The sequence below is a fragment of the Octopus sinensis genome, unplaced genomic scaffold (assembly GCF_006345805.1).
Source record: "Octopus sinensis unplaced genomic scaffold, ASM634580v1 Contig14197, whole genome shotgun sequence".
Lineage (NCBI taxonomy): Eukaryota > Metazoa > Mollusca > Cephalopoda > Octopoda > Octopodidae > Octopus > Octopus sinensis.
Window position 1 is genome coordinate 15,001 of NW_021833141.1, and position 14,041 is coordinate 29,041.

At 39.5% G+C, this 14,041-nt stretch overlaps 1 protein-coding gene across 1 annotated transcript in view; it reads right to left on the minus strand.

Annotated features, from left to right (window-relative positions):
- The window catches only part of LOC115230049 (arachidonate 12-lipoxygenase, 12R-type), a 26,354-nt gene extending 12,337 nt beyond the window's left edge, over positions 1 to 14,017 (minus strand). The window contains exons 1-3 of the mRNA XM_029800286.2: positions 13,922 to 14,017; positions 8,860 to 8,965; positions 5,608 to 5,699 (exon numbers count right to left, since the gene is read on the minus strand). Coding sequence (XP_029656146.2) covers positions 5,608 to 5,699; positions 8,860 to 8,965; positions 13,922 to 14,017 — 294 coding nt within the window. The remainder of the gene's footprint in view (positions 1 to 5,607; positions 5,700 to 8,859; positions 8,966 to 13,921) is intronic.
- Positions 14,018 to 14,041: the final 24 nt, after the last annotated feature.

A 14,041-nucleotide genomic window follows, 5' to 3' on the forward strand; every position in this document is an offset into this window, starting at 1 on the left:
GGAAAAGAACATAGCCGCGAGCATGCTTCTGCCTTCATCTGCTGTCATCAGCACAGCAGGCAGGATATTTAGAAATATATAAAATGTCTAAGACACATTTATTGTCTTTAAGTAATACATACACACACACTCTCACACACTCACACAGACACACACACACACCTGTATGTGTTTGTGTGTAAAGATTAGCAGATCTAGTTTTTGGTACGTAGGCGTCATCATGGAGTTTGGTTTGTGTTTTTATTTTTTATGTTAGGTTTTGGGGTTTGTTTTTGTTTTGTTATATTTAATGTTAATCTTTTGGTTTTTCTTTTTCTTTTTTGCGAGGGAATTTAGACAATTTCACAATCGCTATAGTTGTTGATGTTGTTGTTGGTGGTGGTCGTCGTCTCCGTTGTCGTCGTCATAGTGATGTTGAGAGGTACGTGAAGAAGTTTTAGTTTTAATGTTCTATAAATAGACAAGAATATCTGGCTTTTGTTCGGGAGAATGAAGTCGTTTCCATTCTATCCGCAACAGTACAAACACACACACACACACACACGCATTTATGACATAAACGTGTGTGTGCGTATGTGTTTCTCTTTGTATGTATGCAAGTATGTATGTGTATACACACACATCCTCTCACACACCTTTTCAAGAAAAAGGACTCTTGTTCATCTCACACAACAGACACTAGCCAGAGGGATAAAATGGCAGACATATTTTCCTCCTTTCACCCCTGGTGTGTAATACACTTTCTTTGTGCCTTTCATTACTCGTAATCACCACCACCACAACCTCCACCACCACCTCCAACCACCACTCTTCGCTGGCGTCGCCTGACTTTCACATGGATTTATTTCATAGTTTATGACAGTGGTTCCCAGCCATTTTTTTTTGTTATCTATGCCTCCCCCACTTTTTTAAAATACTATTTTATTCTGACGAACCCCCGTAGACATTTGCTCTTTTAAAATCTAGCTTCACTGATACTTCTTTCAAAACACCGATTTTTTTCACCACACATTCGCTTGTTTGTGTCGGACTACGCAAGACATTAATTAGAGAGAGAAACCTACCTGTTACTTACAATGAATACATCGAACGCAAATGTTTTCATGGCTCCTTAAAATAAGACTGGAGACCCAATTTACCATTTTGCTTATATAGACCAAAAAGAAATTCTTATAAAGACACCCAGCAATTCTGTTCTACTCAAGGCACAAGGCCCGAAATTTCAGAGGAGAATTCCAGTCTATTAGACCGACCCCAGTACGCAACTGGTAGTTAATTTATCGACCCAGTAAGGATGAAAGGCAAAGTCGACCTCGGCGGAATTTGAACTGAGAACGTAAAACCAGACGAAATACTTATTTCTTTACTGCCCACAAGGGGATAAACACAGAGAGGACAAACAAGGACAGACAAACGGATTAAGTTGATTATATCGACCCCAGTGCGTAACTGGTACTTAATTTATCGACCCAGTAAGGATGAAAGGCAAAGTCGACCTCGGCGGAATTTGAACTCAGAACGTAACGGCAGACGAAATATCGCAAAGTATTTCGCCCGGCGTGCTAACGTTTCTGCCAGCCCGCCGCCTTCACTAAGACACCCAGCAAATATATGGACCCCGGTCGAGAACTACTAGTTTATAATCTTCGTACTTAAGGGAAGGGCCATTGCAAGCCAACAGGGGAGCCCCTACAGGGCTAACAACGGTACCTCTATGTATGTTTGCAAAGATGCTTGTACATAAACCAGCCACGAGATATATAGCTCAAAAAGAGTTCTCTTTGTGATGAAGCGTTTCTGTGTTCGGTACCACTACACAGCATTTTGGACAAAAGTCTTCTAACAAAACCATAAGTTAACCAATATTTTGGGAATAGAATTTGGTAGAAGGAAACTGTGCGATGATTCGTCGTGCGTATGCATGTACATATCTATATGAATGTTGTCGTCTGCTTTTAATTATTTGAACCCTTCTGCAGTTGGTTTCTGACAAAGATAAAAAGCTCCAATGGTTGGAATGCAGATAACAAAAACAAATTCAGATTTTAAACTTGAGAAATTTCTTCCTGTTCCACTTAGAGACAGTATTTGTAATGTGAAAGTTGGAGGCGCAATGGCCTAGTGGTTAGGGCAGTGGACTCGCGGTTTCGATTCCCAGACCGGGCGTTGTGAGTGTTTATTGAGCGAAAACACCTAAAGCTCCACGAGGCTCCGTCAGGGAATGGTGGTGATCCCTGCTGTACTCTTTCACCACAACTTTCTCTCACTCTTACTTCCTGTTTCTGTTGTACCTGTATTTCAAAGGGCCGGCCTTGTCACTCTCTGTGTCACGCTGAATATCCCCGAGAACTACGTTAAGGGTGCACGTGTCTGTGGAGTGCTCAGCCACTTACACGTTAATTTCACGAGCAGGCTGTTCCGTTGATTCGGATCAACCGGAACCCTCGTCGTCGTAACCGACGGAGTGCTAAAGAAGAGAATGTGAAAGTTCGTTCGTTGATTTCTTCCTCCGAAAACCCATGCGTACCAATTATTGTCGGTACAAATGTGATATTATAATCTGCATAGTGGCAGGCGCAGGAGTGGTTGTGTGGTAAGTAGCTTGCTAACCAGCCACATGGTTCCGGGTTCAGTCCCACTGCGTGGCACCTTGGGCAAGTGTCTTCTGCTATAGCCCCGGGCCGACCAATGCCTTGTGAGTGGATTTGGTAGACGGAAACTGAAAGAAGCCTGTCGTATATATGTATATATATATATATATATATATAAGTGTTGTGTATATGTTTGTGTGTCTGTGTTTGTCCCCCTAGCATTGCTTGACAACCGATGCTGGTGTGTTACTTCCCCGTCACTTAGCGCGTTCGGCAAAGAGACCGATAGAATAAGTACTGGGCTTACAAAGAATAAGTCCCGGGGTCGATTTGCTCGACTAAAGGCGGTGCTCCAGCATGGCCGCAGTCAAATGACTGAAACAAGTAAAAGAGTAAAGAGTATAGAGAAACTGGAGGTTTCAAAGCAGTTGTCCATAGTTATCCTCTTTGACTTTCAAAGAGATATTCGCATCTGCAGGACAGCTGACCTCTATGATGGTACATCCTTTTTCTTATCTGTCCCAAACAACAGTATCTTATGGTAAAGTTCCACTAGTAATCCTTGCGTAGGTGCTTGCGTAGGAATTCAAAAACACCGGGATTCTCCATATTCCTTCCAGAACAAACGTATGCATGTTATTATTCGCTTTTATTTCAAGATTTCTTGCTAATAGAGAAAGAACCGGTTTCTAACCTAGATCCAATGCTCCTTCATTGGAATTTAAACATCAGCAACAGGGTAATTTTTGTATGTATGTATATATGTATGTTTTATTTTATGTCTGTATTCTCGTGCATATAGTTGTATATCTAATCACGCTCGTATATATTTAAATGGTAAACTTCTGGAAAAGTTCAACAGATTTTTACAGTTCCAGTGATGGATTGGATTTGTAGTCTTCGAATTAGCTTCCTTCTTTCTGGTTTTCGGAAGCATGTACGCAGGTATGTATGTATGTATGTATGTATGTATGTACGTATGTACGTACGTCTGTATGTATGTATATATGTATGTATGTACGTCTGTATGTATGTATATATGTACGTCTGTATGTATGTATGTATGTACGTCTGTATGTATGTACGTCCTGTAGGTATGTAGTATGTATGTATGTATGTATGTTGTGGTATGTAGTCTGTATGTATGTATGTATGTCTGTATGTATGTATGTACGTCTGTATGTATGTATGTATGTCGTCTGTAGTATGTACGTCTGTATGTAGTATGTATGTAGTACGTCTCTGTTGTATGTATGTAAGTCTAGTATGTATACGTCTGTATGTAGTGTATGTATGTATGTACGTCGGTATGTATGTATGTATGCTATGTATGTATGTACGTCTGTATGTATGTATGTATGTAGTATGTATGTATGTACGTCTGTATGTATGTGTATGTATGTACGTCTGTATGTATGTATGTGCTGTTGTATGTATGTCTGTATATCTGTATGTATGTACGTTGTATGTATGTATGTATGTATACTGTTTGTATGTAGTATGTACTCTGGATGTATATTACTATGTATGTATCTTTTCTGTATTGTATGGATGATGTTATGTATATGTATGTATGTATGTAAGGGGAGGAGGAAGAAGAAGGGGGGGGGAGGAGGAGGAGGATGATGATGTTGATTATAAGCAACAACATAATTTGACAGTTGAAATATGACTTTAAGCAGCGCAATGTTAATGCGTACGTTCACTCGTGAAATTAACTTGCAACATTCGTTCTGTAATACAGGGTTGGTGGTGTGTGTGTGGGGGAAGAAGGATTATACAATACAGACACGACAGAACGTCGGCAAACGGGGATGATTGACGTGGGGCAGGAGCAAAGTTCTGAAGGAGTAAAAAGAGAAGAGGAGGAGGAAGGAGAAGGGGAGGAAGAGGGAGGAGGAGGAAAATGCATGCTGTGTGTTCTGGTACATAAAAAGCGGTGATTAATTTGTATTTCTCATTATTACGAGATGGAACGGAAGGCAGCAGCGAGCAGGCAGAATCGTTACCGCGTCGGACTAAATGCTTAGTTGCATTTCGTCCGTCTTTACATTCTGCCGACGTACAAAACTTCCGCCGACGTCGACTTTGCCTTTCATACTTTCGCGGTCGATAAAATAAGTACCAGTTACGCACTGGGGTGGTGGGGGTGTGGAGGAATGGGTTTCAACGTAATTGATTATTCCCTCCCATCCCCCACCATCACCACCGAAATTTGAAACCATTCTTAAGAAGTGAGGGCGGGGAAGCCGGTAAGCTGGCAGAATCGTTAGCGCGTCGAACAAAATGCTCAACGACATTTCGTCAGCCTCTACATTCTGAGTTGGAGTTCTGCTGACGTCGACTTCATCTTTTATCCTTTCAAGGTCGATAAAATAACTACCAGTAGAGCACTAGACTCGACGGAATCGACTAAGCCATGAAATTCCAGGTCTTGTGCTAGAATTAGAAAGAATTTTTAAAGAACGGGGGATAGGCGCAGGAGTGGCTGTGTGGTAAGTAGCTTGCTTACCAACCACATGGTTCCGGGTTCAGTCCCACTGCGTGGCATCTTGGGCAAGTGTCTTCTGCTATAGTCCCGGGCCGACCAATACCTTGTGAGTAGATTTGGTAGACGGAAACTGAAAGAAGCCTGTCGTATATATGTATATATATATATAAGTGTGTGTGTATATGTTTGTGTGTGTGTGTTTGCCCCCTAGCATTGCTTGACAACCGATGCTGGTATGTTTACGTCACCGTTACTTAACGGTTCGGCAAAAGAGACCGATAAAATAAGTACTGGACTTACAAAGAATAAGTCCTGGGGTCGATTTACTCGACTAAAGGCGGTGCTCCAGCATGGCCGCAGTCAAATGACTGAAACAAGTAAAAGAGTAAAGAGTATATTACAAAATGCGTAATGGAATAGGTCGTCACCAGTTCAACATATTTAATTTACCAAAACCAGGAATACCCGTCAGAATGGTACAGAACATGCAACACCAATTGTTGGAATACTTCAATTATGACTTACCAAAATTCCGATGCCACCTTCCTCTTTGCTCCTTGCCAATTCTTCAGCCCAATTCTGGATTTCCCAATCTCCGGTTAATTTCTCTGGGGTTTCTTCGAGATTTGAATTGAAATGAGAGAAAACGGAACAAAACGAAAAGAAATAATCAATATATTTAAGCAAAGTCTGTGATTCTCATGCGAGACAAAAATGGAATATTGGTCGTGGGGTGGGAGAGGGGGGTATCTTCAAGCTGATGCTCCGGTAACACTACACATGCGCAAACACACACAAATATGTACCAGATGAGCACTGGGGTCAATGTAATCGAGTAGCCCCCCACCCCACCCCAACTCAAAAATCCAAGACTATTGTAAAAAAAAAAAATAATAATAATAATAATAAGAGAAATTAAGGCCAATAGGCCAGATATAGTTGTCAGAGATGATGAAGAATAATAATAATAAAATAATAATAATAATAATAATAATAATAATAATAATAATAATAATAATAATAATAATGATAACAACAACAACTAGCGAGACCCGTGAGTATTTCACGGAATTAATGGTAAACTTATTAGATTGTTTCTGAAAACTTTATGCAAAAACCTGAAAGCGCAGCCTGTGTTGAGTCTGTTTGGAAAGATGGTCACTCATCTGCTATTCATTGAAAAGTGAAGGAAATTGAAATACGATGAGCAGAAAAGATATCAACTTGACTTGTTTCAAATATTATCAAAGTTTCATCAGAGATTTATTAATCACTTTCTGTCCACTGGGAAAAAAAACGCAGCTTAAAACTATTTATAATGTCCGCAAACCTGGACAGAACTAAATTTGTCTGATTTGCACAACCATTGATCCTACTGCCATACAGCGGTGAAATGTATCCATTCAACAACTGCACAGCTACACAAATTAGGAAGAAGACCAGGTTTTAGGCTGAGCGCCATTGTGTCATCAGTAAATTAAGCAACTGAGGCTACGATATTATGTGTGTGTAAATATCTTATATATATATATATATATATATATATATATTATATATAGGGGGGGGGAGAGTTCACGAACGAAAAAAACAAAAGACGAAGACAGGTGGCGTAGAAAACAAACAGATGTATAGTATAACGCTCAGGAATAGAAAAAGTCTTTTACATTTCGAGCCTACGCTCTTCTACAGAAAGGGACACAGAAAAAAAAAACAAGGAGAGAAAAATGTGTGTAGTGACTACCGATCTATCATGGTGACTCTCTCTCTCTCTCTCTCTCTCTCTATATATATATATATATATATAGAGAGAGAGAGAGAGAGGGGGGAGAGAGACAGACAGACAGAGTCAGACAGAGAGAGAGATGTATTTATGCAAATACATGTATATATGCATATGCATATATGTGTATATACATATATATATATATATATATATATATATATACATACGTACATACATACATACATATACACAAACATACATATATACAAACATACATATATACAAACATACATATATACAAACATACATATATACAAACATACATATATACAAACATAACATATATACAAACATACACATATATATACACACACATATGTGTGTGTGTGTGTGTGTGTGTGTGTGCACATATATATATATGTATGCAATATGCGTGCAGTGTCTGAGCGTATCATTACATTAACAGACAATGTTATCAAACGTTATTGCTATCATAATTAGGTCCTAAATACTTTCAGGATGATTGCTGGCGGAGGTGGCGAAGGTGGCGAAGGTGGTGGTGGTGGCGAAGGTGGCGGTGGAAGTATTTGTGCCGGTTGCTGCGGTGATATCTGCAGTTCTCCTGCTGCTGCTGCTGGCGGTGGCGGCGATGGTGGCTGTTTTGGTGTTTTGGTGTTGTACATCTGGTTTTCATCTGTTTTGGATCAGATTTCACAGCTCTCCTCCTCAACTCCTCCCCCATCTCTCTCTCTCTCTCTCTCTCTCTCTCTCTCTCTCTCTCTCTCCCTCTCTCTCTCTCACACACTCTTTTCGATATGTTTTCGCTGCTATTTGCAAAAGCAGTACCACCACCATCACTTCCATCATCATCATCACCATCATCGTCATCATCATCGTCTTCATCCTCATCACCATCATCATACTCTTCCTCCTTTACATTATCATCATACCACCACCATCGCCACAACCACTACACCATCATCATCATCATAACAACATCATCACTACCGGCACCAGCATCATTGCCACTTCATCTCTATTGTCACTGCGTGTGCGCGCATGTATATACACATATATGAGGCGCAGGCGTGGTGGTGTAGTAAGAACTTTGCTTTCGAACCACGTGGTTCCAGGTTCAGTCCCACCGCGTGGAACATTGGGCAAGTATCTTCTACTATAGCCTCAGGTCTATCAAAGGCTTATGAGCGGATTTGGTAAAAGGAAACTGATGAAGGGTCGTTGTTTATGTTACTCGTCCTGTTTCCCATTTGTTTCTCTCGTTGTTTGCGTATTGAACTCATTCGTTTTCGTATTTCATGTTGTTTACTGTTTTACTGCTTGTGACGTCCTGTACTCATATATGCACACACACACATATATATATATAATATAATAAATAAAATATGCATGATTATATACACATATATGTACATACTTACATATATAATATATATATATATATATATATATATATATATATATATATATATATATACAATAATATGTACATTACTCGGTAGTCAAGAAAACTCTGAGTTTCAGATGCCGAAGTGGAAATCCACAACAGAGTTTTATCTTGACTTCCGAGTAATGTAATATATTATTGTATAGATAAATTTCCTCTATTTACATATTGAGGTCTCTTTCTTTCTTTGTTATCTTACCGTTTTATAATAAGGAGAGTTTACGAAAAAAAAAAAGACGAAGACAGGTGTGTGTACAAAAAACAAACAGGTATTAGTATAACGCTCAGGAATAGAAAAAAGTCTTTTACGTTTCGAGCCTACGCTCTTCTACAGAAAGGGACACAGAAAAAAACAAGAGAGAAACAAGTAGAGGAAAAATGTGCGTAGTAGTTACCGATCTATCATGGCGATATACTATATATATATATATATATATATATTATATATATATATATATATATATATATATATATATATATATATATATATATATATATATATAGTTCAACAACACCTCAACGTCTAACCTTGTTGCCACCACTGGGGAGATACATTAGGAATAGAAAATGGTAGAAGATCTTTCCTTACCGTAGTACAGCTTCACATAGCTTTCCACGTAGTCTTTGATGGCGTAATAGTAAAGTAAGGCATCGTCACGGAACGGGTAATTTGGAAGAATCGTTTGGTCTAACAACTGCAAAGGAAAAAGAGCTTTCTTTGATTATCTCTAACACTGCAAAGAATATTGTACAACGTATGGCCATTGTTATTATTATTATTATTGAGTGAGAGAGCAGTGCACGCCATCAAAGTGACACTGGGGTAAAATATACGAAGCCCTGTATATCCATCATATCTAACCGTCTGGTAAGGGTACACTAGGTACATGCATCACAGCCATATGCACGCAACATGGTGATCTCATATCAAAATAAACAGTACATGACCTTGCAGGTGGGCCCCAGTTAGAATTTTCTTGAGGTCGAGTAGCCCATCCCGCTCAAAAGGTCCCTGAATAAGAGTTGTTTAAGGATGTTGAACGAAACACCCATATTTCCAAAGGCGAATTATTCAAACCCCAAAGAATTCCTCTCAACACATGGCTATGATGCTCCCCCACTATTTCCGCTTGTGATCAGAGATGCACATATCGTCAGCCTCCAAGGGACATGCTCAACTGGTTATGGTCAAACAAGTGACAAGCAAATCTGTGGTATTGAGCAGAATATTTGCTGTAGTCCATCTTTTATACCAATCAGTTAAGATGAGAACCCATGAAAGCCACTGCCTAGAACTACATCAGGGCATATTATTATCATTAATTATTATTATTATTATTATTATTATTAAGGCGGTGAGCCGACACACTCATTAGCGCGCCGAACGAAATACTTAGCGGTATTTCGTCTGTCTTTACGTTCCGAGTTCAAATACCGCCAAGGTCGACTTTGCCGCTATTCCTTTCGGGGGTCGATAAATTAAGTACCAGTTGCGTACTGGGGTCGACGTAATTGACTAGTACCTCCCCCAAATTTCAGGCCTTGTGCTTCCAGTAGAAAAGATAATAATAATAATTTCATTTATTTGCCACAAGGGCGAAGGATCAGGGGAACAATACAGAAACAGTCATAAAGTCTCTGTATTGTCTCCCTCATCCTTTGCTCTTGTGGCAAATAAATGAAATTATTATTATTATTGAGTGAGAGAGCAGTTCATACCATCAAAGTGACACTGGGGTAAAATATACGAAGCCCAGTATACCCATCATGACTACCCGTCTGATAAAGGTACACCAGGCACATGCATCACAACCATATGTGCGTGACATGGTGATCTCATATCAAGATAAACAGCACATGACCTTGCAGGTGGGGCCCAGTTAGAATTTTCTTCAGGTTGAGTAGCCCATCCCGCTCAAAAGGTCCCTGAATAAGGGTTGTTTAAGGATGTTGAAAAAACCACCCATGTTTCCAGAGGTGAATTATTCAAACCCCAAAGAATTCCTCTCGACACATGGCTATGATGCTCCCCCACTACTTCTGCTTGGGATCAGAGATGCACATATCGTCAGCCACTAAGGGACATGCTCAACTGGTTAAGGTCAAACAACTGACAAGCAAATCTGTGGTATTGAGCAGAATATTTGCTGTAGTCCATCTTTTATACCAAGACAAAACAATGCACATGATAACACATATTATTATTATTATTATTATTATTATTATTATTATATTATTATTATTATATTATTATTATTATTATTATTATTATTATTATTATTATTATTATTATTAAGCTGTTACATGTTAATTGCATTAGCAGGAATGGTTTGTTTTTGTTTTTGTTTTTTTAAGTTTAGGTCACCTGAATCTCCTGAAATCTCAAGAATCTTTCTTAAGATTCTTGCAGAATGCAGGATTGCACTTTTCTGCGAGTCAACAATGCGAGTCTCAAATGATTCCAATCTCTTTCAGTCTCTTAGGCAGCAATTTTGGGTGACGTGCCAAGAGCACCAATTCCTACAAGAATAATCATTGTTTTACTCTCTCTCTCTCTCTCTCTCTCTCTCTCTCTCTTCTCTCTCTCTCTCGCTCTCTCTCGCTCTCTCTCGCTCTCTCTCGCTCTCTCTCTCTCTCTCGCTCGCTTTTGTCCCGATAATTCTCAGCTTTTTCAATATTTTATGAAGCGCTGTGGCTTAATGGTTAGTGCGTTAGGTTCATAAAATTAAAGAAGGGTTTCCCTTCTTCAACCAGGATGCAGATTGCGCTCTTCAGCAAGACTCTTTATTTCACGTCACTCCAGCCTACTCCGCTGAAAAGGAGTAACAGCTAAGTGCTGATGCATCTCTCTCTCTCTCTCTCTCTCTACTCCCCCCTCTCTCTCTCCCTTTACCTCTCTCTTTCTGCCCTTCAGTTACCCCATTCTGGATGTTACTCTGGTTCACGGGTGGGAGAACCAACAAGACGTCGATGTCTGCTCGTGACTACACAGGCAGCAAAAACAATTTGCGAAGGCCTGGTACACGTTACCCGAGTCATTGCTATACTTTTTAAACCCGCGAGCATGCTTTAACGGGTCACGATTTCATTCGACTCTACCCCTGGGTGGTTCAAAAGTAGGCGGGCCCCACGCTTTTGTTTTCACGTTTCACTAATAAACCGAAACATCGTTATTTTCAGCCATAGAATCAAAACACCATGTGGAAGCCCGCTTTGGCGTCTTCCTAGCAGAAAGTCAAAAGAAACTGCGCACACTAAAGCGAACTCACAAGATGAAAGGGTTAATATATCTGTCTGTTCGTGACATTGTTTTTAACATGTTAAAAGTTGGGCCGCGTTAAACATTGGGGTTAATTCACTGGTGTTAGTTGAAGCTGTGTGTTGGCTTAGCATTTTCTAAACCATGTTTATAGGCCTCGCCCAGTATTATTTATGGGATGCGTCCACGTCTACGCGCCTATACAAAGATGGTTTTGTATCATTCCAGCTGTTTCAATTAGGAAATGGTACGATGAAAGCATTCTTTAATTACCATAATATCTTTAATTCACTAATTAACGCTATTTATTGATAACCCACTCTCAGTATTTATATTTTTCTGAGATGTAGCAACGTCTAACCGCCATTGCGGAAGTACACTAATTGCGCATGAGTATTAAGTGCTGTCCTTGAATGCCGTTTAATTCTTGCATCAAGGGCATGGATTGTTTTTTTTTTATCTCGATTCTGCGCAACGGTAAAGTCATGTGATATGATTATGTGGATAATTGGTCCACTAGTGTCGTTTTTGTAATGGAAAACGGTTTATTAAGTATTATTGATGATTACCATTGAAGGCAATTACTAAATAATGGTTGGAATGTTATCAAGGTTTCGGAGCACTTTAGCAGTGGGGCAACGCGGTCATTAGGACGTCAATCCTGGTATTCGATAAAGAGAGTTAGCGGAAGACGTGGATGATAATAAGCAAGGACCAGTTGATGAGAATATTGAGAACGATTTATTAAATAACTAGCAGTATCTCCCGCCGTTGTTCGGGTTTGTTTCGACCTTTAGAATTGGAATTTTTGAAAAGTAAAAATTTTGCATTATGTAGCTTGTTATTCTCTTTAAGTGAACATTTTTCTGGTTGAAATACACCGAAAAATGGCGACACAGCAGTAAAGAAAATCGTAAAAAATAAAGATTTTCATAGAAAAAAAAACACCTTTTTGATCCAAATAATTTTTGGTGTTAACATGGTCCGATTTGAATTTTTTTTTCTATGGAATAAAGAGCAAGCCTTCTTCTATCATACTTTCAATTTTGGTCAACTTGCTCTGCAGGGTCTCGGAGGAGATAGTGCTAGTTGAAGCCTACCAAACCTGCCACGCGCAGACAACTTCAGCTTTATATAGAGAGAGATAGGTCGGGAGGCTAACAGGGGTTCGTAGCACTCTAGCAGTAGGCTGATCTGCTGTGTCGCCATTTTTCGGTGTATTTCAACCAGAAAAATGTTCACTTAAAGAGAATAACAATCTACATAATGCAACATTTTTACTTTTCAAAAATTCCAATTCTAAAGGGTCAAAACAAACCCGAGCAACGCCGGGCGATACTGCTAGTGATTGGTAAATCAAGTCGAGGAATTTAGATGAGTCTTTGGTGTAGGAACATTGGTGCGTGCCGAGCAACGGAGAGAATGGTTTGAAGTACTTCTTCATGTTCTGAGATCGAATCCCGCCGAGTTCGACTTTTCCTTTCATTCTTTTGGAGTAGATGTTTTTATTTGGATCCACACCGGAATGTATTTTTTTTTTTTTTTTGCCAAATCTTAAAAACAAATGCATGAACTAAGGGAAATAACTCAAAGGAACTATAGCAGGAAATTCAACAAATAGGTTACAGCGTGACATGTTGGACACAGTATGTAAAGAAAAAAAGTGTCAACCTAGCGGTAAACGTATGAGTCCTTCAAAAAGACGGGAGATAATACATTTTTTTAAATATTTTTTTCGCAAACTAATCTCTCTGCTTCGAGAAAAGGCAAGCTGATCTTTGTTTGGAAGTCAAAGAGACAACTATGAACATATTTCAGCCTTTTAGACATCATCAGCATAGTGTTCTCTAAAGCAAGCTGGCAAATCATTTTTTTTTCTGTTATTTTTTATTGTATCCTCCATTATCCATTTATAGACGCAGGAGTGGCTGTGTGGTAAGTAGCTTGCTAACCAACCACATGGTTCCGGGTTCAGTCCCACTGCGTGGCATCTTGGGCAAGTGTCTTCTGCTATAGCCCCGGGCCGACCAATGCCTTGTGAGTGGATTTGGTAGACGGAAACTGAAAGAACCTGTCGTATATATGTATATATATATGTGTGTGGTGTGTGTGTGTGTGTTTTGTGTTTGTCCCCCTAGCATTGCTGACAACCGATGCTGGTGTGTTTACGTCCCCGTCACTTAACGGTTCGGCAAAAGAGACCGATAAATAAGTACTGGCTTACAAAGAATAAGTCCCCGGGTCGATTTGCTCGACTAAAGGCGGTGCTCCAGCATGGCCGCAATCAAATGACTGAAACAAGTAAAAGAGTATCTGACTCTTTAATTAGTTGGACATATTTTGTGGTTGTTAGGAGTTTAATTGAAATGGTTGACATAAAAACTATACTCACTCCTTGCTGTTTGAAGAACTCTGGAAAGCAACCGTCGACGTCAATTCGCCACTCTTTTACTCTACAGAAATTTATGAACGAAATGATAGACAACATATAACACAAAATATTATATAACAC